Source organism: Ochotona princeps, chromosome 1 (genome assembly GCF_030435755.1).
Source record: "Ochotona princeps isolate mOchPri1 chromosome 1, mOchPri1.hap1, whole genome shotgun sequence".
Classification (NCBI taxonomy): domain Eukaryota; kingdom Metazoa; phylum Chordata; class Mammalia; order Lagomorpha; family Ochotonidae; genus Ochotona; species Ochotona princeps.
The window spans coordinates 107004753-107031504 of record NC_080832.1 but is presented as its reverse complement, the minus strand read 5'-3'; the positions used below and the strand labels follow the sequence as shown (position 1 = coordinate 107031504).

The 26752-nt window shown below is 50.4% G+C and overlaps 2 protein-coding genes across 4 annotated transcripts; one reads left to right on the top strand and one right to left on the bottom strand.

Annotated features, from left to right (window-relative positions):
* Nucleotides 1–4700: 4700 nt before the first annotated feature.
* UNC5CL (unc-5 family C-terminal like) lies at nt 4701–24540 on the bottom strand. Of its 2 annotated transcripts, XM_058663435.1 has the most exons (11): nt 24430–24540; nt 20935–21062; nt 18517–18595; nt 10040–10482; nt 9236–9536; nt 8307–8569; nt 7740–7841; nt 7409–7476; nt 6535–6635; nt 6229–6342; nt 4701–5210 (listed from the first exon to the last, which is right to left on the bottom strand). In XM_058663435.1, exons 4-11 carry the CDS (start codon nt 10431–10433, stop codon nt 4988–4990), a joined length of 1566 nt encoding a protein of 521 aa, XP_058519418.1. In that variant the 5' UTR covers nt 10434–10482; nt 18517–18595; nt 20935–21062; nt 24430–24540; the 3' UTR covers nt 4701–4987. The 2 variants fall into 2 exon arrangements, with proteins under 2 accessions (XP_058519418.1, XP_004590398.2); XM_004590341.2 differs by lacking the exons at nt 20935–21062; nt 24430–24540 and having other exon boundaries at nt 18517–18796.
* On the top strand, nt 23495–25514 carry TSPO2 (translocator protein 2). Of its 2 annotated transcripts, none has more exons than XM_058663497.1 (4): nt 23495–23575; nt 23870–24061; nt 24417–24558; nt 24749–25514. In XM_058663497.1, the coding sequence occupies exons 2-4, from the start codon at nt 23889–23891 to the stop codon at nt 24953–24955; spliced, it is 522 nt and encodes a 173-aa protein (XP_058519480.1). In that variant the 5' UTR covers nt 23495–23575; nt 23870–23888; the 3' UTR covers nt 24956–25514. The 2 variants fall into 2 exon arrangements, with proteins under 2 accessions (XP_058519480.1, XP_058519491.1); XM_058663508.1 differs by lacking the exon at nt 23495–23575 and adding an exon at nt 23650–23719.
* The last annotated feature ends 1238 nt before the right edge of the window (nt 25515–26752 follow it).

The window sequence follows — 26752 nt, the reverse complement described above, 5'->3', positions numbered from 1 at the left end:
TCTTTCTTAAAAGATTTATTTTTGTGGGCCCAGCACGGTAGCCTAGTGGCTAAAGAACCCACCTGGTACATGCCAGGATCCCACATGGGTGTCAGTTCTAATTCCGGCAGCCTCATTTCCCATCCAGCTCCCTGCTTGTGGCCTGGGAAAGCGGTCGAGGATGACCCAAAAAGCTTTGGGACTCTGCACCCACGTGGGAGACCCAGAAGCTTCTGGCTGTGTTTCACTGATTTGTCACAAACATTAGCAGGGAGCTGGATCAAAACTGTAGCAGCCAGGACTCCAAATGGTGTTCACACAGAATGCCAGCAATGCAGATAGGATTTTAACCCATAAGACCACTCATCCCACTCAACTTTTGAGCAACTTTTCTTTATATGGGAATATTCGTATATAGTAGCTCTCTCCTCCCCAGTACTGAAGTCAGAAGGCCAATTTCCAGACATCTTTGCAGCTGAGACTCAGGCATATGGACTTGGAGTCTGACAACCTTTTACCCCTATCTGAAATTCAATTCAGAAGAAAGCACCATGAAGAAGCAAGTAGTAGCCGGAGTTTCCTCTGGGCCTGGACAGCAGCAGAGGCCTCACATCTCAGAAGTGGATGTCGTTGGTTCCCGACTCAGAAACAGCATGGAGAGTGGTGACAGCGATGGTTGCAGTAAGGCCAAGTCCCTGATACCTAGCGTTCAGAGCCAGGCAGGCACAGGGATACCTCTCCACTTGAGGTGACCCTGCAGCACAGGGTAGGATGCTGTTCCTGGAAACTTGACCTCACACCATTTCCCAGATCCTTCAAATGATCTTTTATCCTCCAATATCCTTTAAGAAACCCCATATTCCTCAACCAGCCAGAGTGGATTCTGTTGTCAGTAACCAGTAACCCACTCTTTGAGTTGAATAAACCAGAATGCCTGGTGCTGAATCCATGGCATTTACACCAGGCTGTAATGTGCACCATTTCTGCAATAGAGAGTGCTGGTTTGGGCTACCTCACTGATTTTCTTCTTGAGTCAGGTGCAAAGAATCATGGAAGAAAAGTGCCCATTTCTCTAACTCCCACTATCCTAGAGGTTAAACTGCTATTCAACTCCTTATTGAATTTTTATCATCAGCAATTTGGGCAGGACTTAGCACACAGCAAGTATTCTGCAAATGTCTAATGATTACATAAATGTCAAAATATATTCAACTGGATCCATCATCTGGACCTTGCCTGCCCATGAATGACACCCACCAGCTGCACACAGCTATCAAACATTTGAAATATCACTAGTGCAACTGAGGAGCTAATCTTTGCTTTCATTTTAATTAACTTAATTGATATCTAATTCCACTTCTGGAAAACTTTTGCTTAACTTGTATGTAGGCAAATGTAATTTCTCATTTGTAAATTTTATGAAAATCTAAATGCAGTTTAGATACTTCCAATAAGAAGTTAGTATTCAATTTGAGGCATGCTGCAATGGCAAGTATATACAACAGACTCCAAATAATATGACAAAAGAGCTTACAGTACACCATTAATTGCATATTTGATTATATGTGGAAATAATGATACCCTGGATAGATCAGGTTAAACAGAATATTATTAACATTGACTTCGGATCAGGCATAGCCTAGAGATTAAGACACCAGTGAAGATGCCCACATCCCGTATCAGAGTGCCCGGGTTCAAGTCCCACTCAACGTGATGCCAGCTTCTTGACACTGCAGATCTGGGAGGCAGCAGGTGAAGGCTCAAGCAGTTGGTCCTTGCCACCCACATGGGAGAACCGGATGTAGGTCCTGGGTCCTGACTTTAGCATGGCCCAGCCCCGACCACTGAGGGCATTTTGGAAGAAACCCAGCAGATAGGCTGGTTCTCTTTCTCAATCTCTCTCTCTCTCTGCTTCTTGAATTTAAAAAGGGGGTGAGGGGCTTCACCTGTTTCTTTTACATTTTTTAAAGATTTATGTATTTTTATTTGAAAATCAGAGGTAAAGAGAAAGAAAGAGAGAGAATGGGAGAGGAGAGAGAGAGAAATCTTCCATCTGCTGGTTCACTTCCCAAGTGGCCACAACAGCCATGGTTGAGTTAGACCAAAACCAGGATCCAAGAGCTTCATCCAGGTCTCCTACCCAGGTGGTAGCAACCTAAGCACTTGGCCTTCCTCTGCTTTTTTTCCCAGGCCATTAATAAATTACTAGGAAAGTTAAAATTATCTATGAGCTGTTGCCATATTTTGGTTGGACAGTACAGATCTAGATGATAGTGGGGGTGTGGCTCTTCAGTTAGAAGATGCAGAAGACCCGTGACCTGCTTGCTCTGAAGGCTCTCAGCCGAAGACAGAGGCCTGGCCTCACCCTGTCACACTTCTCACCAGCAGACCCCAAACCCAACAGGATAGAGTTTGGACAAGGGCTGCTACAACATGCATATAGGCAGAAGTCACAAATGTGGTGGGTGTTAGGATCCAAGCATGTAGCCTAGCAGGGAAAGGGCTCGAAGTGAGACCTCAAGCAGTGTTCTGTTTTCTATGTATTCCCCAAGCATCTCCAGTGTGACGTCTCCACGCACGCCCATGGGATCAAAGCAGGATTCTCGGAGACCCCCTAGGACACTGATCTCCCCCTCCCCCTTCTACTGGGACTGTCTCAAGGCAAGGATGGAGAGTCTGAAACCCACTGGGATGAGAGATGTTCTAGTTGGCGCCAGAGCCAGGGTAAGTGTTAAATTTCCCATCTCCTTCAAGAACACTCCATCTCTCAGCTATAGATGCCAGCAGATACCTGCCAATCGATTTTGATCTGAGAATCAAAGCCCCACCACCACCACCACCATCTGCCTCAAGGAATCACGCAACCTACACCTCCCTTCCCTCAGAATTCCCAAGATCCCCTTCTGCCAACACTGGAAACTCATTGTGAGAAATTCAAGTTTCTCATTGTGAGACACTGGAACGCCAAAAAGCATTGGACCTCCTCATAGGGCCTCCTGGCTTCTATTCACAGCTCCAGCAGAATCAAAACTCTAAACACAACTTGTGCGGGTGAAGGAAGGAGCATAAAGTTGTGCCTCTCACCAGCTGTGAGAGCACAGACAGAACCACAGGACCTCAGGTGGCAGGGCTGGCACCAAAGGCGAAGCATTTGCTCTTTGCACAACCAGCCTGAGCCAAGCAGAAGAGGAAACTGCCAGGGCACCCACCTGCAGTGGGTCTCCCACATAGCACTTAGACCATCCTCAGCTGCTCCCCCCAGCCGCATTAGCAGGAAGCTGGATCTGAAGTGGGATAGCCTGGACTCGAACTAACGCTCCAAGTCACAGGCAACAGCTTAACTAGCTACACCACAACACCGTCCCCTGACAACTTTTCAGACAGGAAGCCCAGTCTCCAAAAGGTTTCCTTCCAGTCCATCCCCATTGGTACACTTTTACCCAGTGAAACCAATCACTGTCACCTAAACGAAACAATCTGAGCAAAACACAGGAAGATAATGTTCGTATTTTATTATATAATATTTGTCATAGGAAAAAAGCTAATTTATTTTCATTAAATACAGAAGCAAACTGTTAGTGTTGCCAAAGAGACTGCCCTGCAACAAGCTAACCACACCTGTTTGCCAACAAAAGCATTCCAAGAGCCCTTTGTTTTCTTTTTTCAGTCCTGAGTTATTCATGCCTTTTGTCAACACCATCTTACACATAGTAGGCATTGAATCGGTGCTTGTTGACTAGTGGGGCATTCTTTCATCTCTCTCCTCTATTTTGTGACTCTAAACAGTATCTTGCAGGAAGCTCTCCCCACCCATGCAATCCTCCTGGTCAGGTGCCTTTCCACAGCCTTTGATGCCTCACGTTGGGAACACAGCATTAAACCCTTTGATTTCTTTTTTTTTTTTTTTTTAAAGATTTATTCATTTTATTACAGCCAGATATACAGAGAGGAGGAGAGACAGAGAGGAAGATCTTCCGTCCGATGATTCACTCCCGAAGTGAGCCGCAACGGGCCGATGCGCGCCGATCCGATGCCGGGAACCAGGAACCTCTTCCGGGTCTCCCACACGGGTGCAGTGTCCCAATGCATTGGGCCGTCCTTGACTGCTTTCCCAGGCCACAAGCAGGGAGCTGGATGGGAAGTGGAGCTGCCGGGATTAGAACCGGCGCCCACATGGGATCCCGGGGCTTTCAAGGCGAGGACTTTAGCCGCTAGGCCACGCCGCCGGGCCCAAACCCTTTGATTTCTAACGCTGGTTTGAGACACTCGCCCAAGAGGAAACACCCAGCTTGCACAGGCTCAGCCACCAGGCAAGACACATGGTTTCAAACATGGAACCAGGAAAACAAAGTCAAGATTAAAAAAAAAAAAAAAAAAAAGCCGGGCAAGCCCTGCCCCCAACGCCCCTGGTGGTGCACTCTCCTCGAAGGCCCCTGCACACTTGGCTCCTCCCTTCTCTACTCCTCCAGGGTCCTTCCACACTCAGCTGATCCACCCACAGGGCAGGGCGGCCATAGGGTTCGCCCTGGGCTTCGAGGAACGCCACTTGACCCCTGCACAACAAGGGTGCATGGGGACTGCCCCCTCCCTCCGTCCCAGTCTCACAAATCCCAATCTCTCCAGGCTAGAAGCGCCAAGGACCTTATCCTGCTACGTGCTTGTGAATACTGGGGACCTGGCCAGTCCTGGACGGCGCCCACCCGGGGCAGCTCCTCCACAGACCCCGGCCGATGGGTGAGGTGAGGGAAGCAGCTGCGGGGAGCTCCCCCATCCCACCCCAACGAGCAGCCCTGGCCATCTCCTGGGCTCCCGCGCCCCCTGCCGACCAGGAGCGCCCTGCACGCGGGGCAAAGTCCGCCAGCCCGAGCGGGAAGCCGGCGGGCCTCCCCTAGCACCTCCGAGAGTCCCGAGGAGGAGGCGCAGCCTGGCGCTGCTGCTGGAGGCGTCCAAGGACACGAGGGGGCGGGGAGAGGCACCCTGCCAGTCTCCCCATGCCCACGCCGGCGGCTCAGAATTTCTCATCCAGCTCCACGCCTCTGTTGTCCTGGGCGCCCCCGCGGGCCGGGGCAGGGCTGCTGGCTCGCGACCCGCTCAGGTAGTTCTGGATGGCGGAGGCGCAGTCCAGCCGCTCCATGATCGTCATGAGGTAGTGCAGCTCCTGCAGGCTGCCGTTCTGCTCTTCAAACAGCTCCAGGATGGCGGCGGCGGGGCTGCGCTGGCAGGACAAGAACCTGGTCCCGGGGAGGGCGGGTGGGCAAATGAGAGGAACGAGGAGAGGAAGGAAGTGGCTCCTCCTCTCGCTGCCTCTGGCACTCCAGCAAAATCCACAATTCCCTCCCTTAGAGTCCTGGTGCTTGCCCTGCTCTGGCCTGCCTGTCCAAGGCGCTGAGGCCTGCAAATGGCCTATTTTGAAGCTCCTTCTATCTCCTGTTAGAGTGGAAGCTCCCAGGAGCTTATTCATCTTGCATCCCATGGTTTGCAAGTCAGAGCAGGTGCATGAGACATGCTTCAATAAACAGGCGACTTTTTTTTTAAATCCACCTGTGCCAGGGGTTGGCGCTAGTCCCACCTCTCTAGGTGAAGCTTCTCTGGTCTCTGCAATCATAGTCTGTGTGCTGGTTCTCCAGCGGCAGCTGCGGAGCATGCCTGCTAGGTTAGGATGCCTAACCTGCCTCTCAGGAGGCCCAAGAAGGAGCTCCAGTACTTAGAATGGCTCCAGTACTTAGGTCCCTGCCACTTAAGTGGGAAACCAAGACTGAGCTCCCAGCCCCACCCTTTGCCAGTACTTGGGGAGTGAACCAATGGATGGTTCTTTCTCTAATTAATTAATGTGTTAATAAAAGGAATTGTCTCCTGCTTGCTTGTAAATCCCTTCATAGGGCTATGGCTGCATAGCTGTTATGATTGACAACATTTATTGAATTAACCCGTGCCAAGCACCCAGTGACATCATTAGACAGGCTGTCTTATAGTATTGCCACTCTGCTCCTCGGGACACAGCCTGGCAAGCACTCGGCAGGAATGCAATGACTTCCAGGGTGATTGATTTCTGATACACATTGGTCAAGGACCTACTAAAAGTCAAGCATCTTTCTTGATAGGGAGGACACAGTGATAAACAGGAAGGCTAACCTTTTTAGGGAGAACAGGGGTCCCTGACTTCCAAGTCACCCCCTTGACTGTGTTCTGAGGATGCCCTGAACCCAACCAGCCTCCTCTCCCATCTACAGCCCCAGACCCTCTTCCTACCGAATTTTCATGCCACAGAGCCCCAGATGGGAGGCCAGCCGGCGCCAGTCATTGCCTGTGATGCTGTTTGGCTCCAGCAACATCTGTAGCTGCTCAAAGAGCTCTGGAGGCAGCCTAGAGTGAGGGGAGAGGATGCTCTCAGATGGAAAGGCCAGAGAGACGCAGCATGGGAGACACACACACACACACACACACACACACACGCACAGCAAGTGCTAGACTTGCCCTGGGGACTCCCAGACATCTCACAGGCAGCCTCCACCAGCAAGACCCACCCAGACATCTCACGGGCAACCCCCACCTCACCTGTTGCATGGAGGTGACTGGGACACGGGGGGCGGGGCTGCCCAGGATTCTTCCTCCGATGCCTGGAATCTGAGGATCTCCATGTACTTGGTCTCCAAGCCCTGCGTCAACCACAGAGGGGCAGGAAGTGGGGGGGGGGGTAGCCTAAGGTGGTTCTTGGACCTACCTCTGTTCCTCAGCCTGTTTCCCAGGGACACTTCACCACTACTACCACCATGCTTGCTCCCCTGGCCTCAGAATCCCACCCTCATCAGCCTCTCTGGGAGCAAGGACATGAGACCAAGCAATGCCTTTTAGGCCACCAGGAAGAGGTCTGAGTGGACCAGGGAGAGGAATGGAGACACTGAACTCAGGCACATGCACCACCCTCCCTCTGTTCCAGCCTGCCTGGCTTCCCTCCTGTCAACCTGGGAGTGTCTCCCTGCAGCTGGCTGCCACTGAACAGGTGGGTGGGAAGGAAGATTGGTGTGGGAGTCCTCCAAGATTCTCCACCCTGACTGCATCCTGTCCTTGGGGCAGGCGGGAGGGGGAGATATCCAGCTCCCATCCTAGCATCTCAGGACCTCGTTCCCATTACTCCCCCATCACAGAAAACATTGCCTCCGAGACGCAGTCTATCAAGCTAGAAAGAAATCACATTTACCCAAGCCCCAGTTCCCCCAAGTGGGGAGAAGGGATTATTCCTGTTTGGGGTTTATTCACCTCATGCTGAGTTTATCCATGGAAAGTTAAGAAAAAGCAAGGCAGGAAGGCTACCCTGGAGGCCAGGCAGGCTAAGCAACTCTGAGAGGTATCATGGCCCCAGACCATTACCCATTGTACCCAGGCCATTCCCACCAGGCCCTTCCCTTCCTCTGCCCTTCAGCCCACTCACATCCTGGAAGGTGTGCATGGTGACAATGATCTCATTGGTTAATGCAGAACAGTCTTCACTCTCATTGGCTGCAAAGAGAAAGCCAGAACATGGGTGCTGGGAGAGGACGAGACCCAGGGCAGGAGAGCTGGAGAAGTCAGTGAGAGTCTCCCGGAAGGCTTTGGAGAGGAAGGAGTGGAGACTGGGCCTGGTTAGTGTGGCCTCATCTCTGTCAGGAGCTCCTGGAGCTGCTGGGCTATAGCAGCAGGGTGGCAGAGCTCCTAGTCCACTCCCCGGGAAGTGAGCGGAGAAGAGAGGTGTTGGAGGGGGCCTGCCGCAACAACTGGGCTACCTGCTTTTCTCCGGAAGCAGAAGGAGCGGAAGGGGCACTTTCCATGCCAGATGTGGAGATGGGGAACGAGCTGGCAGCTGCTGTCATCCACATTCTCCCAACCTGGGGAGGAGGCAGAGCGTGGGGAACTCAGGGACCAGTAGGAGTGAGTGGGAAGATCCAGAGCCTGGGGGAGGGGGGACAAGAGTGAACTTGCTCCCATCCCGCACAGTCACGACCCCCCCTTCACTCCCTGAAGCAGACACACGCTGTGTGCCCTGCCCACAGGCTCAGAAACACAGGGGCCCTCACCAGAAATCCCAGGAGCACAACCCACAAAGCAAAGAGGACCAAAGTAGAGAAGACTGGGATACCTCCATTTCCTGTCCTTCCCACCCAAATCTGGCCTCATCCTGTCCTGGGGGCCCTGGTAGCAATGACTGAGTGGGCAACTGAGGGAGGAAGTTAAAAACCAAAAGATCTCCTTGAGTCTGGGAGAAAATGTTGGGATTCCAAAGACCCAATGGGAGAGCCCAACACTCTCCACCTTAAGGGGCTCCCCTTGACCCTGCCCCCCACCTCCCTCACCCTCAGAGATGTACTTGAGCTTCAGGCACTGGTCGCCCCTGGCCCCAGTGAAGTCGAAGAGCTGGCAAGGCCCACGCAGGCGCCCTCCATGGGGCTGCTCGTTGGTCACAGCCCACTGCAGGGCACAGGGAGTGTTGTTGAGGAAGTAGACACGCAGCTGTAGGTGCGTCTGCCCCGGTGCGAGCGGTGAGCAGAAGACAGCTAGCTGCAGCCACTTGCGGGCAGCCTGCCCCCGGGGGGCCTCCAGCACGCAGGTGTACAGGCTGTGCAGGGAGAGGTGTGCAGGGTTGCCAGGGGAAGCAGAAACTCCAACCCCCAACTGCAAAGCTCCCACTGGCGAGGGGGCTCTGTGGAGGCCTCCCCAGGAGGAGAGGAGAGCACATGGCACAGGGGCGTATATGGGAAGGTACTGGGGAGGGGTGAGGCTGGGAAGCAAGAGTGAGCATATGCGAGCAGGGTGGCGCACCAACAGGTATTGTCTGGCAGGGGAGAGGGGGAAGGTGAGTTCAGGATTCCCATGCTGGACAGGGCTCCCACAGAGGAAACCTCTTCTGATCAGTGGATTGTCGGAAGATCGGAAGGCAGAGTCCCCAAGACTTCAGAAGGCAACAAAATGGAGAGAAATGAGACGTGAGATTCTTAAAGAATGTCAGGAGTGGGACTGATTCTTAAGTGTGTGGGAACAGGCATGACAGAGGCACAGAGAGTAGTGGGACCATTTCAGAGCCAGAGGTAGAGATGGAACAGACTCCTCCAGACAGGCAGAGACAACAGTAGAATGCACCATCCAGCACAGGGTTGGAATGGAACCATGGAGACAGAGGACCTGGAGAGGCACATTGGGACAAAGAGTTTACAGGCTGCGCCAGACAGAGCTGTGCCATACAGAGAGGTTGGGGCAGGAGGCAAACCAAGGAGCACCTGCCTACCTGAAGTGGGACAGCTGGATACGACACTCGTCCCGGGAGGTATATGCCCCCTGCCGGCCCAGGGGCTTCCAGGCCTTGCTGTCCAGTAGGGTGGTATTGCTGCTATAGATGCGTGCTTGACCAGGCTGCTGGGCACAGTGTTTGAAGGTCAAGATGCAAGGCTGCAGGAATGAAGCCCCATGGGGACCACACGCCACCACAGGGCTCACCAGGCCCTGGCTTCGGGACAGTACCGGTGCATCCGACAGGTCCCACACTAAGATTAGGGACACCCGCTCCTGGCGACCCACAGCCACAGCACCTGCAGAGATGAAGAGCTGGGATGGATTTTGAGTTTAAGTATTCAACTACCCCTGAATGAGGTTAGGCTAGAGTGTGGTGGGGTGGGGGGGGCGGAATGAGGTGGAGGCGGGCACACAGTGGAGATGGCACCCAGTAGGGCACACGCAGGGAAGCAGCCTGGAATGAGACCACAGAGAGTCATGTAGGATATACTCTGAAGCAAGCCACAGCCCTTCTCTTCAGGGCCACCACCAGCCCTCACAGGGCCTGGTATGAATTTATGAAGAGTGCTCTTTTTTCTGTTTATTGGAGACCTGTCACTGTAGAGTGATTCATTAGAACAGGCACTCTATTTCCACCTGCTGGGAAGCTGTCCTACAAGATAGATGCTGTGTCCATCTTGGAAGTTGATATCTTCAGAAGTTGTACCTTCAGAAGGGTACAGATGTCTAGGGGATAGTGTGGTGCCCAAATGCCCAGGCTGCACACCTGGCTGCCAAGAAGGGAGTTGGGAGCCATTACCTGGAGGGATGAGCAGGGAGATGCCAGCATCCTGGAGCATCAGGCAACCGCCACGGTGATCCACTTCCCGGGCAGAGAACACCAGCAGTTTGTGCATTAGCTGGCGGACAACAGTCTGGCCCTGGGTAGGCGTGTGCAGCTCCTGGTAGAAGGCAGACATCTCTGACAGAGTGGCTGGCGGGCACTGCCTGGGGGGCTCATCCTCTGGCAGGGGGATGGGCTGGGATACTGGCTCCTCTTGGGCATCTGGCTTCCGGCAAGCCCCTGACAGCCACCAAGGACAGTGCCATCGAAGGCATTGGACCAGAAGGAGGATGCCGGCCACGGGAATGCCCACCAACAGGAGGATCTGGGAGGACTGGAGGAAGGAGGTTTCCTGAGCACACATCCGCATGGTCACTCGGTGCTGCTGGCGCTGCTGCACCCCTGTGCCAGCCAATGTCCTGTGGAAAAGATGAGGTCAGGGCAAGGCACAACTTTGGGTAAGTGGTGGAGGTCAAGGTTTGAAATCCAAAGATGATGACTGAGTCAGATCGCCCACCATCAGTCTCTTCACAGGGAGACTCATTTGAACAGTTTATTCATGTACCAAGCAACCTTTCCAAGAGGGGAAGAAGCCTGGTGAGGGGTCATAGTGGTTTTAGTGCAACAAAAACAGAGCGAGCTGCATCGCCTTACTTTCCGACTATAAGCGACACAACTTGGAAAAGACGCCTCCTGCTCGGGTGCAGAATGAGGAAGGATAAGGTCCAAGCCTTAGGGCCAGGTCTGCTATAGTGAATCCAGAAGTAGACCCGATCCCAAGTCGGTGTCTGCACACTGAGCATCTGGAAGTACATTTACCAGTTGGCCAAGGTGTTCCCTCCACAGCCTGCCCCAAACCTCACACAGCAAAGTGTGGAGGAAGACTACCCACTGTGGAGTGAGGCGGGAGTATGAACCAGCACTGGATGATACAGAACAGGGGGAAGCAAGTACCTGGCATCTGTTGTTCAATTTCTCAAGGTCAACCCTGAGCCAGGAGGGACTTGACCCCACCAAGAAATGCTGAAAAAGCTGCACAGACACTAAAGTGCCCACCTAAACCCAAAGCCAGCACAGTATACCAGCAGTGCCCTAGAACACACTGCCAGCAAAAAATCCTTTACTATGAAAATCACTCCACAAAACTAGTAGAAGCAAGTGCTCCACCAGAAGCCAGAAAACCATCCCAGTGGCACAAAAAGCATGAAAAGGGGGGAAACGTGACATCCCTAAAGGAACACAACAACTCTCCAGGGGCAGATCACAAAGAAATGGGGAATCAATGAATTGTCCAACAAAGAATGCCAAAAATGATCTCAAGGAAGCTTAGTGAGACACAAAGGAAGACCATTTGAGAACATCAATGATAGGAATTAGAAAGTGATCAAAGAGAGATCATAAAAAAAGAACAAACCAGAGATTTTGATGCTAAATAATTCAATAAATGAAATTTAAAATAGAATGGAAAGCCTCAACAACAGAACTGAGCAGACAGAAGAATTTCTGAACTTAAAGACAACAGGTCTTATGAAAAAAACCCAGTGAGCTAAAAACAAATTTTAGAAAAAGAAGAAAACCTTCAAGACTTAGTGGACCCAAGGAAGCAAACAAGCACTCATACTATCCAGAAGAAAAATGATGTACAGAAAACATGCTCGATAAAAGAATTGCTAGAAAGTTTTCCAAATTTAGGGCAAGACTCAAATATCCAGGTCCAGGAAGCCCCAAGAACCCCTAACAAATTTGACTGGAAAAAAAAAAAAAAACAATTTCCAAAGTATATTATAGTCAAATGGTCAAAAAAATAAATTCTTAAAAAGCTAGACTTCTAAAAATAGCAGAAAAAAAGTGTCAGACCATTTATAGTGGAGTACCCACTAGATTAATGGCAGGCTTCTTGGCTAAAACTTTACAGGCCAGGCCATAGCTGGGCATTTGGCATGGAGTAACATGCCTCTTGGGACACTCACATACCACATGGGAGCACCTGGTTTGGCTACCTCTGCACCTGATCTAGCTTCCTGCTAATGCCTACCCTGGGAGGCTTCAACAACTGCTCAGGCGCTTGATTTCCTGCCACCCAAGGGGAGGGCCTTGGATTGACTTCTAGGCATGTCCACCCTCCACTGTTGCAGACATTTGGGGAGTAAACCAGTAGATGGAAGAATTCTGTATCTTCCTCTTCCCTTCTCCCCACTCCCAGCTCTCTGCCTTTTATAAAAAGTGAAAATCAATTAATTAATTTTAATTGAGGGGGGAAACACACATGCCAGGAGAGGATGGGATGAAACACTCAACTTCTAAAACAAAAAATGCCAGCCAAGAATTCTATACCCAACAAAGCTAGCATCTACAAATGGAGGAAAGCAAAAATTTAAGGAATTCATCTCCACCAGATTGACACAAGAAATGCTTTAGGGTGGCCTATATTAGAAGTGAATTGGTAGTAACTGTCAAGATGAGAACACACAAAAAAACACAAAACTTGGGACTGTTGCTGTGGTATAGTGGGTTAAGCTGTCAACTACATGGCTGGCATCCCACATTAGTGCCAGTTGAAGTTCCAGCTGCTCTTCTTCCAAATCAGCTCCTGCTAATGTGCCTGCACAATCAGTGGAAGATGCCTCAACTGTTTTGGCCCTTGTATCCATCTGAGAGACCCTAATGAAGCCCCGGCCTCCTGGCTTCAGCCTGGTCCAGCCCTGGATTGTAGCCATCAGGGAAGTAAGCCAGTGGCTGGAAGGTCAATCTCTTGCTGTCTCTGTAATTCTGCCTTTAAAATAAATAAAATAAAATAACTTTTAGCTCACGGTGCTATAGTTTAGTGGCTAAATCCTCATCTTCCATGCACCAGGATCCCATCCAGCTCCCTGCTTGTGGCCTGGGGAAAGCAGTAGACAATGGCCTAAATCCTAGGGAATCTATACCCACATGGCAGACCTGGAAGAAGCTCAGATTGGCTCAGCTCCAGCTATTGTGGCCACTTGGGGAGTGAATAAGCACATGGAAGATCTTTTTATCTGTCTCTCCTTCTCTCTGTAAATCTGCCTTTCCAGGGCCCGGCAGCTAAAGTCCTCGCCTTGAACGCGCTGGGATCCCATTCGGGCGCCGGTTCTAATCCCGGCAGCTCCACTTCCCATCCAGCTCCCTGCTTGTGGCCTGGGAAAGCAGTCGAGGATAGCCCAATGCTTTGGGACCCTGCACCCGTGTGGGAGACCCAGAAGAGGTTCCTGGTTCCTGGCTTCGGATTGGCGCAGCACCGGCTGTTGTGTCTCACTTGAGGAGTGAATCATGGGACGAAAGATCTTCCTCTCTGTCTCTCCTCCTCTCTGTATATCCGATTTTGTAATAAAAATAAATAAATCTTTTTAAAAATCTGCCTTTCCAATAATAATAAATATATCTTCAAAACAAAATCCTTTCCTCTACCTATTTAAAAATACACAGTGTTGCCTGCACATACTGTCACCCTGCTATGTAGTAGAACCCCCCAACTCATTCCTCCTGGTTCATTGCATCCCTCTCTCCATTTCCCCTCCTCATCCCTCCACAACCTCTTGGAATTGCTATTCTCCTCTCAACTTGTATGTGATACAGTTTTTAAGTCCTGCATTTAAGTGAAATTATGTGGTGTTTGTCTTTTGTACCGGCCTTATTTCACCTAACACAATGCCCTCCAGACTCATCCAAACTGTCACAAACGACAGAATTTTAATTTCTTTCTGCACTTTTCCGTTGTGCACAGCTACCATTTTTTTTTTTTTTTTTTTTTTTGATGGATCCATGGGTTGATTGCATGGTCTGGCTATTGTGAGCAGTACTGCCATAGACATGGGATGCAGATGTTTTTTCAACAAAATGATGTCACTTCTTTTGAATATACAGCTAGTAGAAGGATTGTGAGATGAAAAGACAGCTCTATTTTTAATTTTTTGAGAGGACATTAAATAATTTGAGTCGACAATTTTGGCAATTTGTGTGAAATGCACAAATTTCTTCAAAAACAATTACAGAAAATTGATGTGAAAAGAAAATAATTCCTTCTAATCACCTCATATTCTGTAAGAAATTAAATTCATTTAAAAAATCTCCCCCTAAAGTTAACTTAAGACCTAAATAGTTTTACTATTGAATTCTACTAACCTTTGAAGAAGAAATAACGACATAATAATATGTTCCTTCAGAAAACAGAGAAATATCAAGCACTTTCCAACTCATTGTAAGAAACCTGTATAACCATGATATAAAAATCTAACGAGTGTAAGAAAAAAAATTACAATATAATCCTGAATAATACCAGTGAAAACTTTTAATTGAGTATATACAGAATCAAATCCAAAAAAAAAGGTAAAATTAAAATATGAGCTATTAGATTTTTCTGTTCTGATATATCTTCTCTGTCTTGTAATTGTGATTTTAAAGAGATTTTTTAAGATTTATTTATTTTTATTGGAAAGGCATATTTTACAGAGAGAAGGAGATAGAAATAGATCTTTTGTCTGATAATTCACTCCCCAAGTGGCTGCAACAGTCAGAGCTGGGCCAATCAGAATCCAGGAGTTTCTTTCAGGTCTCCCACATGGGTGCAGGGTCCCAAGGCTTTGGGCCGTCCTATACTACTTTCCCAGGCCACATGCAAGGAGCTGGAAGGAAAGTGCAGCAGTCAGGAGACAAACCCATATGGGATCCTAGTCCATGCAAGGTGAGGATTTAGCCACTGAGTCATCATGCCAGGCCTGAAGAAAGGATTTTGAATGGCCTGTCACAAAGAAATGAGAAACATTTCAGGTGATAGATGTGGTAATGACTAATTTGATCTTGGCACAATGTATACCTGTGTAAAACATAACATGTACCCCACAAATATGTATCATTATGTGCTGATTGAAAATTGTATGCAACCAAAATTCACACAAGCAAAGCAAAGCCTTGGCATCTAGGGAGCTACACAAGGGAGCAAGGTGCCTTTATCCCAGGGCACCAGCACATCCCAGTCAGATCAATTCCTCTACGCAAGCCTCACCCCGTCCTTACTCTTCATGACCAAGGAGAGCTCCTCTGACACAGTTAGAATTTGGGCCTGGACTTAGAGGACATGAGTTTAGACGCCACCATGGCCTCCGTGATTGGTGGAGCTCATCCTATTGTTTAATGTGCCTCATTCCCCTCATCTGTAAAAATAGCTACCTTCTGCTGATAAAAGTGCTAATATAGGAAAGTCTGTGAAAGCCCAGCATTGCGGTGTAGCAGGGTAAGACATGTGATACCATCATCTCATGTTCAAGCCCTAGCTGCTCCACTTCCAACCCCACTTCCTATTAGAGCACCTGGGAAGGCAGAGGAAGACAGCCCCAGTGCTCAGGTCCCTGTCAGGCAGGCGAGACTGCCATGAAATTCCAGTCTCCGGGGTTCCTCCAGCCACTGTGGCCATTTGGCAAGTGAACCAGCAGAGGGAAAATGAAACAAGAGAAATCAATACCGTATTTTTTTTTAAGATTTATTTATTTTTATTGGAAAGTCAGATATACATAGAGGAGGAGAGAGAGGAAGATCTTCCGTCCACTGATTCACTCCCAAAGTTACCACAATGATTGGAGCTGAGCCGATCCAAAGCCAGGAGTGAGGAACTTCCTCCAAGTCTCCCACTCAGGGTGCAAGGTCCCAAGGCCTTAGGTCATCCTCAACTGCCTTCCCAAGGCACAAGCAGGGAGCCGGATAAGAAGCAGGGTCGCCAGGAAACGAACTGGCACCCATATCAGATCCTGGCTTGTGCCAGGCGAGGACTTTAGCTCTAGGCTACCATACCAGGCCCAATATTGTATTTTTTTTTAATCCCACTATATTTGAAATGCTATTATTTCAACAGGAAAGCAATATCAGTATATCAATGAGCTGTTTTTCATTCTTTTTCCGTTCCAAGCCTTTGAAACCTGTGTGAATTTTATACATGTGGCATACCTCAACTGGAATTTGCTGTGTTGTTAGAATGCAGTAGACATGTGGCCTCATGCTTGCCACCCCAGACAGGGCATGTCTGGAAGAACACACTTGCAAACCATTCTCATGGACCACAACTCAAAAACACAACCGACTGAGAGGGTGGGAGGTGTGAGCAAGAACTTTGAATTGTCTTAAATCCCATTTTCCATATTCTTTGAATTCCTCATACAAGTCATTTTTGTATTAACTTCAAACTGTTTCTGAAAGCTAATAAAAAGAAAAAATGATCATTCAGATGAGCATGGGAATGGCTTGAGAGCACATAGAAAGCATTTGTAGATGATAAAACAGTGTCCTGGTGTGTTTGTTGATGCCCTTCCTTCCGCCAGAAAGAATTGCAGGGAGCTCACAGGAGGACACCCAACGGGAGAGTAACCAGAGTTAACAACAGTAGAAGTAAAACAAGGAGGGGGAGAGGAAGTGAAGAGTGAGAGAGGAAGGAGAAGGGGAGGGAAGCAGGAAAGAAAGAAGAAAAGAGAGGAGGAGGGAAGAAGGAAGGAGAGAGGGAGGGAGGGAGGGAAGAAGAAGGAAGGAAGGAAGGAAGGAAGGAAGGAAGGAAGGAAGGAAGGAAGGAAGGAAGGCAGAAATGAGGTCCCCCCAAGTGGGCATCTGTGTCCCCTCCAATCTCTGCCTCCCACCCCCTTCATTTCCAGCACCCACTCCCACGCCCGGCTGGTTCTATTCTCTGCCCTTCATCCCTGCTGTGTGATCTGCTGCTGCCCTCCCTTGCCCTACCCATCTATTCATCTGTCCTCCCGGACAGCCCCTCAGCGCCACGGCACACACCCCTCCACCCCAGCACACCTGCCTTTGGCAATAGCAGCTCTGGTTGTTGCTCTGCCCTCCCACCACACAGTGATTCTGGACCCTATGCCATCATTCAGGTCGTTCCTGCTCAAATGAATGTGCTCTGAGCACAGGTCATGTACTGGATACAACAGGCAGTACAGTCCCAAGTCCTCAGGGGCTTCTGGGAGCTGACCCACTGCTGTCTGCCCTGGAACAGCTTCTGGCATCCACTGCACCCCCACGCACCCACCCTTCCTAGCCCTCCCACACAGGGGCAGAAGCTACCTGCCCACCCCCACCACCCTCAGGGTTAAAGACCCAGGCAAGACGGGAAGTGGAGGCCAGGGATGTTTCCTTGGCTCTGAAATCCAACTCTGCAGGGCCGGGGGGTGGGGGTGGGGGGCACAGCCCTCACTGGACTGTTCACAGGGCACACAGAGGAACTGGAGAAGTTGCCAGTGCCCTGAGTGTGGAGGCTGCGGGGGTGGAGGCCTGGAGTCCTCACTGCTTCTTTCGCTTTTACCACATCAGCAGCGTTGCAATCCTCACTGTGCTACCACTAGGGCTCTTGGAGCTACACCCGGTGCCCCCGAGGTAAAGCCCTTGGTGTGGCTGTCTCGCTGGATCCCTTTATCTGCATTTCACAGATCTTGAAGCCAGATTTTCCTCCCTGGATGAGGATGGGGGCAGGAGGTTTCACAGCCACACTAGGAAGGGAGGAGACAAGGTTTAGCAGGGATGACAGGCCCTCCATCGCATCTTCTCCCCCAGTTCTCCTTTCCTCCTTGGAAGATAAAGCTAAAAAGGAAGGGACCTCAGGGCCCATCCTGGTCCCCATTCCCAGGGACACGCCCCACTCCCTGGCCTGCAGGGTCCACCACAACAGCAAGGGGAACAGGTGGCTCAGGGGAAGGAAGTGGGGGGGAACGGCTCACTGTTGCCATAGCAACCACATTGCAGGGGGCCTCCCAAGACCAGTCCAACTCCCACTGCTTGGTACAGCAGGGTACCCTGGTTCTGGTGCGACCGCTCCCACTTCCACAGCCCTTCAGGGTCTCCCAGGGAAAATCATTCACTATCCCAGCCCGGGAATGGTGCAGCCCCCTGGGACACCGGGCAGCCTCAGCCCCCTGTTCTGGAAGTGGGGAAAGGGAGGGGAAAGTCCCCCGGATTTGGCCGAGTGACACCTGCAGCCTTCCAGGGCGGAGTACAGGGTGCCAACTCCATGTGCCGCCTCCTGTTACCGCTCCTCCCTCCCGTGGGTCTTGCCCCAGGCACCAGGTCATCTTGAGTAGCCTTTCCTCAACTTGTAGTTCCTTGAGCATGCTGGCGCCCCTGTCCCTAGGCGCTGCCTCCTGTAGCAGGTTTCCCTTTGCGGTGGGTTAAATAAGCACTCAACCTGCTCCCCCACCCACTTCCTACACCTCCCTAGCACCTGAGCCAGGGAGCTCCGGCCATCACAGTGAAAAGTACAGGGATGAGGCGATGCATCCCAGTGTGAGCCACTGACAGACGGGCTCACCAGCACACAACACACGTGTTCTTCCCTTAAGCTCCTGGGTAGCGGCCCTTGCCGAAGGCCGGGTTTCCTCCTCCTAGAACAGGCTCCGCAGGCCTGGCCCTTCCCCACCCAGCACCAAGCGACCACGACTCATGCCACCTACCTCCAGTGGAGGTGTGCTCAGCTGATCGTCCAGGTGCTCTCAGAGCTTGCTGCTGGGTCCGGAAAGAGAAGTTCCTTCTCTGAGAAACAGAGAGGCCAGGAGATGGGCGGGGAATGCAAGCAGGAGTGGCCTGGAGCTTCCCGCCAGAGCCCTGCCTCGCAGCAGCCCTAAGGAGAGGTAGGGGAGAGTGTCCTTGCCTACTGGCAAAGTCAAGCCCAGGCGGGGAAATCAGGCGGAGGATCCCAGAGGCCAGTGGATTCGGCCGTGTAGGTCAGGGGGAAGTCGGGAGAGACAGAAAAGGGGAGCCGGAGACAGGTGTTGCACATGAAACCCCTCCTTACAGCGACCTCTGCTGGTGAGTGGTGGCCCAGACAAAGGCTTTCAAGAGGAGGCAAAAACCTTAGCCCGAACTTGCCAAATTATACAGTGTACAGGAATCACCTTGTGAAAATGCGATCTCCGACATGTAGGAGTGAGGTGAGACTGGAGTCTGCAGCTTTGAGAAGCTTCGCGGAGATGCTAAAACAATATTTCCAGGACATTTAAACAGTTCTGCCCCTTCAAGTCCCTGTCTGGGCACTCAATCACTGAGATAAAGGCCCAGGAAGTCACTTCTTTGGTTTTACTTCACTTTTGATTGGCTCATCAAAATTGTACTTATATATAGGCTATGATGTGATTTTTCTTTTTAAGATTTATGTCTTATTTATTTGAAGGCAGACTGACAGCAAAAGGAAGAGACAGAGCAAAGATTGTTCCAGCCTGTGATTCATTCTCCAAAAGTCTCTAATAGCCAGGGGCTGGGCGAAGCCAAGGGCCTGGAATTCCATCCACGTTTCCCACGTGGGTGACAGAGGCCCAAACACTCGGGCTATCCTCCACTACCTTCCCAGGTGCATCAGCAGGGAGCTGGATCCAAAGTGGAGCAGCTGGGGCTCAAAAAGGTGCTCTGAGGGGAGCAGTGTGATGTTTTTATACTGCATGCATTGGGTCCTCAGCAAAAGAAGAGAGGCAGCCTAGTCATCATCTCAAATGCTTATCTTTTCTTTGAGAACATTCAAAACCCCTTTTTCCAGTGCTTTTGAAGTTGTCCATGCCGTTTTTGGGGGTGCACTCTTCTTTTTTTTTTTGCTTATTTGTTTGGTTTTTACAGGAAAGTAGGTAAGATCATCGTTTCTGTATCTGGGATAAGGGGGGAGATAAAGGGAAAAGACCCACCCAGCCTCCCACCCATCCCAGGTGCCCAATGTGGGGCATGCTCCGAGGGTCCTGCTGAGGTGGTTTTGATAGCTCAACAGTTCTAAATTCCTGCCAATCTCGCCATTCCAGGCACGATGAAATTTCTCCAGAATCCACTGGCTGACTGAGTTCACTTCAGAGTCTCCATTTGCCCAGATTTTCACTGCCCACACATGGCTGGGGTAACTGATTGATTTGTTCTGTCCTCTGTGTGGTACCAGGTGTCCTCTGCAGGTTCCTATGGACTGCCATCTCTTCCATGTGCACCTGGGTATGCTGTCACTGCTCCGTCTGAGCTTCTGAGGATGCTCAGCTTTGACACATGCACTCCATGGTCAGACCATGGAACCCTCACTTCTCTTCATGGTTGGGGGGCCATGCCTTTTGTTGTGGAACTGTCTGCTCCCCATCCACCTGTGACTGTGAGGAGGTAGCTCTAGGCAGAGGCGCTGAGAAGACTGGAGCTCAGCTGCTGCTGGCGGCCCTGCTGGGGTGGGCACATATCTTCTCACCACCCAGTGCTCTTACTTAAAGATGGTAGGGACACTGCCTGTGCAGAAGGAGTTGAACTTTGGGGCTGTTTGCCAGTCTGCGTTCTTGGAGTCTGCCAGCAGGGAGGGCACCCCCGGTAAGGAAACGTCCCCATCTGTTTGCTAGGTCTCCTCAGCTCCCACTACAGATGCTACTAACTCAGAGTCCCATGAAGACTTGAATGAATGAATGAATGAATGACCAGGCAGGAGGGAAGAGGATACATTTGAACTGCTCACCTGAATGACCCATTTGCTGGCCATGTACTTTTTAAATTTTTTTTTATTAAAGAGCTATTTATTTTTATTGAAAAGACAGATTCGGAGAGAGCTTCCATCTGCTGATTCACAATAGCCAGAGCCGAGCCAATTCAAAGCCAGGGTCTCACACATGGGTGCAGGGTCCCAAGGCTTTGAGCCATCTTCCACTGATTTCCCAGGCCACAAACAGGGTGCTAGATGAAAGCAGAGCAGCCAAGACACAAATCAACCCCTATATGGGATGCCAGCACTCGCAGGTGGAGGATCAGCCAATTGAGCCATCACACCAGGCCCCATACACATTTTTTCTTTTTAAGATTTATTTGAAAGGCAGAATTACAAAGAATAAAAGACACCAGAGAGTTCTTGTAGCTGCTGGTTTACTCACCAGGTGGCCTCAACAAACCAGGCTGAGCCAGGTCAGGGCCAGGAACTCCACCCAGGTCTTCTCCGTGGTTAGCAGGGTCCGAGTACAAAGGCCATTTTCTGCTGTTTTCCCAGGCCATTAGCAGGGACCTGGATCAGAAATGGAACAACTGGAACTCAAACTGGTGTCTGCAGGTAGTTGCCTTACCTACTGCACCAGTGTCGGCCTGCGCTGTGAAATCTTCAGCATGTAGCTTGGACCCTCTCGGCCTTCACTCCCTTGTCCGTCAAATGCAGATTGCGACATCCACCTTCTGTATGCTCGTCCATGTCGTTTCTGAGCTAATACTTGGCAAGGTGCCTGTCCCAGAGCAAGTGCACGGTAAAGGGTGAGAATGTCCTGATGGTCTGACCTCCTGCAGCTGAGGAACTGTGGGCTGAAGGCCCCCAGTCAGCCTCCCAGCCATCACCTCCTAGAGAAAACAGAGAACTTCCACCATTTTCGTGGCTTCTATGAGATCGGAATGTTCCCATTCCGTGTGTGCCTGTGACCAGGCAGCCTTTGTCTATCCGAGATTGGCTCAGTCACTAAACAGAATGTCCTCCAGCTCCATACACGTTGCTGCAAGTGGCAGAAGTGGCTTGTTTTATAAGGCTGTCGTGTTGTCTGTCAATGACCCCAGACGGATTTCATATCTTAGCCGTTACAAATAATACTGCCATAAACAGGGGAGGGCAGACATGACAGCCTCTGGCAAGTGGACAGGCAGGTCAATGGGTACAAAGTTACAGTTAGATGGGGAGAGGCACAGTTGGGGACCTAGTGCATGGTCGGGTGACCACAGTCCACAGTAAGGCACTATATATAATGAAACCACTAGAACCAAGAATTTTGAAGGTTCTCACCACAAAGGAATGATCATAAATATTCACAGTGGTGGGCACACTAATTCCTCTTTATTTAATCCTTATACCAAGTATACCCTGATCAAAACGTCACATCATACCCTACAAAAAAAGGTGCAATTCTAGGTGCCAAAGATAAAACAAAACAAAGGAAGTGTTTTCCTCTGCTGTTTTTGTACTTGCCCCTACTCTAACACCCTCCCCTCTGCTTCCTTCACTTGGTAGAGATAAGAAGGTGCAAGACACCCTGGCCCAGGGGAGTCAGGCTGGGGAGGTGCGAAGGCACAGTTGGAGGACAGCCAGCCTGGGAAGGAGATCAACCCACCCACGTGATAAGCCAGGGTGTGGGAGGGAGAGGAAGTGGTCTCAAAATGCTGGCAGGGAGCAAAGTGAGGAGGGGTTTGTCTTCATGGTCCAGAGCTCTGAGTCATCTGAGAAGTTTTTGCAAGATCTGTTGAGTCAGAGTTCCAAACCTGGGAGAGTTATGTTCATTGGCAAGCACCAGCAGCCAGGCCCTGTGTCCACAATCATGAACTCATTTCCAAAGCTGGAGTTTGTCTCACGTGGGAGCAATTTCAGTTGCAGAAAAGTTCTGGCAAAATTTGAGGACCCTTACCCACCACCTGCCTGCCCAGGCACCTATAGTTACTTCACACAGTGCAGAGACCATGGACACCAAGAATGTGTTGGCCTGGAGCTGAGCTGTCAGAGGAAGCCCAGGCCTTATGGGATCAAATTCTCAAGCTACTGCATCAAGGAACTCCCTCCAGTGGCCAGCCATCCACTAGCATCTGGCAGACCGGGGTAGCTCTTTGGAGCCACTGCAAGCAGCAACCTAGACTCCCCAGCCAGTGTCACCACCCTTGTCATCTGAGAAAGGCAGATTGGCTGGGAACCCCACCCTTCACTCCTCCCCGTCTCCCACCTTCCATGTATCATACATCATTAGGCATTAGCCTGGAAGGGGTGCTGCCTATGGGGAGCAGAATTCAAGCCCCCGGAACAAGGAGATACTGGGAGTGGTAAACAACAGGAAGAAAGGGAGGACCAGCTGTCCCACACGGGACAGAAAATTAATGGGAAAAAAACTAAGCTACAAAGACAGGAAAGTGGGCGATGGACACATAGATGGCAAGGAGCAGAGAAAGGCTAATGGGCAGATGTCCAGGCAGGTGCACTGGTCAGCCCTGCTCTAGGAACCTCCAGGACAAGGGTCCTGACCCTTGATAAGAAAGGGTGGTTTAGGTGGTTATTCCTAAACCAGAAAATAAGCAATTTTTTTCCCTACAGTTTCCACCAATCATGGGGAAGGAGGCTGGAGTACCTTGAGCAAATGAGAATATTTGATGGGGCTTTGGTTGGAGGAGGGTCTATACATCAACTACATGCAAATGACATGCAACATATCATGCAAATGAGCATGACTGCTATTTAATCAAAAGCCAGACATTTTTTTTTTTCAAAGAGACCCAGCATTAGATTAGTGTCTGCAACCGCTCCTCTGGCAATGGAAAGGTGTAGGAGGACCCCCAAGTCCTGAGGCTCCAGGAGTTAGTGAGAACGCAGGTTGTGGAGTGAGGATGTCCCTGTGTCAGTTGAGGCCAGCCTGGGTGGGCTGCGGGCAAGTGCCAACCTGGCCTGGTTAGATAAGCCTGGGGCCAAGGGGTTGGCCCAGCTGGGGACTAGAACAGAGACCCAGGAACCTCTGGCTCCTGTTTCAGAATGTGATCCTGCCACGTCGGTCACTGCCAGCTCAGGTGAGATACTATTGGCCTCCTCATAAACCTGCTGAGATGGTTAGCAAGACGGTCATACCTGACCCTGGCCTCCAGAGAAGAAACCTGGAAGTAGTTACCAGCAGCGGGCAGTGTCCTCCGAGTGCCCAGTGAGAGGGGTGGAGAGTGAGTTTGTTGAAGCCAGAAAACAGGTCAAGCAGTGGGGGCAGGCTGGAGATAGCTCCAGGCCAGGGAATGCCCTTGGGTTGGGCTCTAGAGACTGACAGGGAGACACGGCAAAAAGACTCATCATGAGCATCCTCTCTGTCTCACCAGGTTTGACTCCTCCAGGTGGATGCGGCCTCAGGGGGCTGTCTTCGTGGTCCTTCCCCACCTGGGGCTCATCCTGGTCTGGCTTTTCACCAGCAACCAGATGTCGGGATGGTGTGAGGGCCCCCAGAAGCTGGCCTGGTGCCCACCATACAAAGTCGTACTACTCGTGTGGACCACCATCTTCTTCATCATTGGGTAAGCACCTGCCTCTCCCATTGGGCCCTGGGACCCACTAGAGTGTGATTCAAACCCTGTGTCCTGAGTTCCACCAGCACAAACCAGCCCACAAAGGGGTGACACCCAGCTGGCTTTCTGTGATAAATGCCCCAGACAGAAAGGCCCTGTGCCTGCTACGAGGGCAGCCAGTCATCCCCAAGCTCCAAGCATCCCACCTCCACTTCACCATGTCCTGCCCTTCTCACCACCTTCCCCATCTTCCCCTAGTGCTCACATTTCAGCCCACAAGGGTTCTTTCTGGGAGCCCAAGGTCCCTATGGCCTCCTCCAACTACCCTCCTATTGAGTGCTTTGGCAACCCTTTCTCTCTACAGCTATGGCTCTTACCTGGTGTGGAAGGACCTGGGAGGGGGCTTTGGGTGGCCCCTGGCACTGCCCCTTGGCCTCTATGCCATACAGCTCGCTGTCAGCTGGACCGTCCTCATTCTCTTCTTTGAAGCCCGCAGCCCTGGTCTGGTAAGCACCTGATAGCCCAAAGGCAGAGGTGGAAAAAGAGAAGGGGAAACCATCAGACCCCAGAAGCAGGTAATTTGGTAGATCCTTCAGGAGCAGGTGTCAGATTTCTCTGGCTCTCGGGAGCAGGATGCTCCACAAAGGTCAAAGGCCAGCATGCCCCTCCCCTTTTCCTGCCTACCTCTCTGCTCAGGCCCTGCTGCACCTGCTGCTGCTGTATGGACTGGTGGTGAGCACAGCGCTCATCTGGCACCCCATCAACAAGCTGGCCGCCTTGCTCCTGCTGCCTTACCTGGCCTGGCTCACTGTGACAGCTGCCATCACCTATCGCCTGTGGAGGGACAGCCTCTGCCCAGAGAACCACCCTGGGCCCACAGCAGAAGAGCCTCTGAGGCCCTAGGACAAGGGAGAAAAGGGAGGACCAGGGAGAGCACAGTAGGCAGGAGTGTGAGAGAAAGGAGGGAAGGTGACTGCATGCAGGGATGGGAACCAGGGTGTGCCCCAATGCCGCCACCATCGTGGATGTCCTCTTGTCATTTTTATTTAGAATTCATAGAAATGGGAAGGTGGTTACTGTGCACTTCTATAAGACTCTGTCAGTGACTTCAAGTATAAAATTCATACAAGACTGTTTGTCCAGGTTGGAGCTGTGGCATAGTGAATAAAACCATCACAGCCTACAATCCTAGCATCACATATGGGTGCAGGTTTAAGTCCCAACTGCTCCACTTCCAATCCAGCTCTCTGTTATTGCACACGAAAAAGCAGAGGGCAGCCCAGGTCCTTGGGCTCCTACACCCACATGGGAAATCCGGATGCAGCTCCTGGCTCCTGATTTCAACCTGGCCCTGGCCTGGCCTTTGCTGCCATTTGGGGAATGAACCAATGGATGGAAGAGCTCTCTTTCTCCTTCTATCTCTCTGTAATTCTGTCTTTCAAATAAATAATTTTAAAAAGAATATATAGTTTAGACTGCAGTGTGAAAGAGAATTCTGTGTCTGTGTGTGTATGTATGTCTGTGTGTGTAAGGCAAAGACAGAGAAAACATGATGTGGGAGGGATGGACACATCATGTCCACTCACCCAGTGCCCTCCCAGACATAGCAGAAAGGTCACAGTCTGAGATTTTTAATTACTTGACGAAGAAAATCTTAAAAAGTTATAGAAGAGCTAACCAGAGTGCAAAAAAAGAATACTAATTAAGGTTATATGATATGTATTAATTTATGTATGCCATTTATTATAGAACACATGAGTTTCAAAAGACTCACAAAAAAATTCTCATTTTCTTTTAATCACATTTTTCACAAACTTTCTGAATTCCCCTCATGTGCATCATGCCAAAATCTTATGTAATTATCTCTGATAAGTGAAATTATAGGCCATTTTTTGCTTTCATACAGTCTTATAATTTTTATAACAATAATTACAATTTTAATTTTTTAGAGTTTAAAAAAAGCAATATAAGCTTTGAGGTGCTAACAGATGAATCCCATAAGAGTTTCTTTAAAAAAAATTTATCTTGGGAACACCATTGTGATACAACACATTAGCCACTACCTGCCACCCCAACATCCCATATGAGAAATAATTCGTGTCTCAGCTGCTCCACTTCACATTCAGCTCCTTGCCAACACACCTGGGAAAGCAGCTGAAGATGGTCCAAGCCTTTGGGAGCTTGCCAATCATATGGGAGACTCAGAAGAGGCTCCTGTCTTCAGCCCTGGTCCAGCCCTGGCCATTATGGCCATTTGGGAAGTGAACCAACACATGGAATATCTCTTTCTCTCTCTCTCCATCTCTCTCTCTCTCTGTCATTCTTTCAAATAAATATGCGAACTTGTTTTTATAAATAGTTTTGAAAAAACTCTAAGCCTCCAGTTTCCCAGCCTGCCTGTGCCCCCAGCTCTTGCCCTATCCCCACCTCCTGGGTCTGAGCACAGCATGAGTACACTTGCCTTCAGCTCCTCATCTTTGAAGCCCAAGCTACCTCCTGTGATTGCCAGACATGGCATAGATTCAACCACCCATGTCACATGTGTCTGCGACTTGGTCCTGGGGCAGTATTTTCCCATTGCCTCTTGTTGAGTGTCTGAACATCACTGACAATAGAGTGGGCAAGAGTCCCTCCGCACAGCGACTGGAAAGGTGTGTAGAGGTCCCAGGTCAAAGAGCAAACCCAGGAGGTGGCATACCT

What these genes read in the sequence shown, in the direction of transcription:
- TSPO2 (XM_058663497.1), top strand. Translation starts at nt 23,889, where the DNA reads ATGCGGCCTCAGGGGGCTGTCTTCGTGGTCCTTCCCCACCTGGGGCTC. An exon ending in ACCATCTTCTTCATCATTGG is followed by an intron (nt 24,062 to 24,416) that starts GTAAGCACCTGC and finishes TTCTCTCTACAG; the next exon opens with CTATGGCTCTTACCTGGTGT. An exon ending in AAGCCCGCAGCCCTGGTCTG is followed by an intron (nt 24,559 to 24,748) that starts GTAAGCACCTGA and finishes CTCTCTGCTCAG; the next exon opens with GCCCTGCTGCACCTGCTGCT.
- UNC5CL (XM_058663435.1), bottom strand. Translation starts at nt 10,433, where the DNA reads ATGCGGATGTGTGCTCAGGAAACCTCCTTCCTCCAGTCCTCCCAGATC. An exon ending in CCATGCACACCTTCCAGGAT is followed by an intron (nt 6,636 to 7,408) that starts GTGAGTGGGCTG and finishes TGGTTGACGCAG; the next exon opens with GGCTTGGAGACCAAGTACAT. An exon ending in CTCTGTGGCATGAAAATTCG is followed by an intron (nt 5,211 to 6,228) that starts GTAGGAAGAGGG and finishes CCCCGGGACCAG; the next exon opens with GTTCTTGTCCTGCCAGCGCA.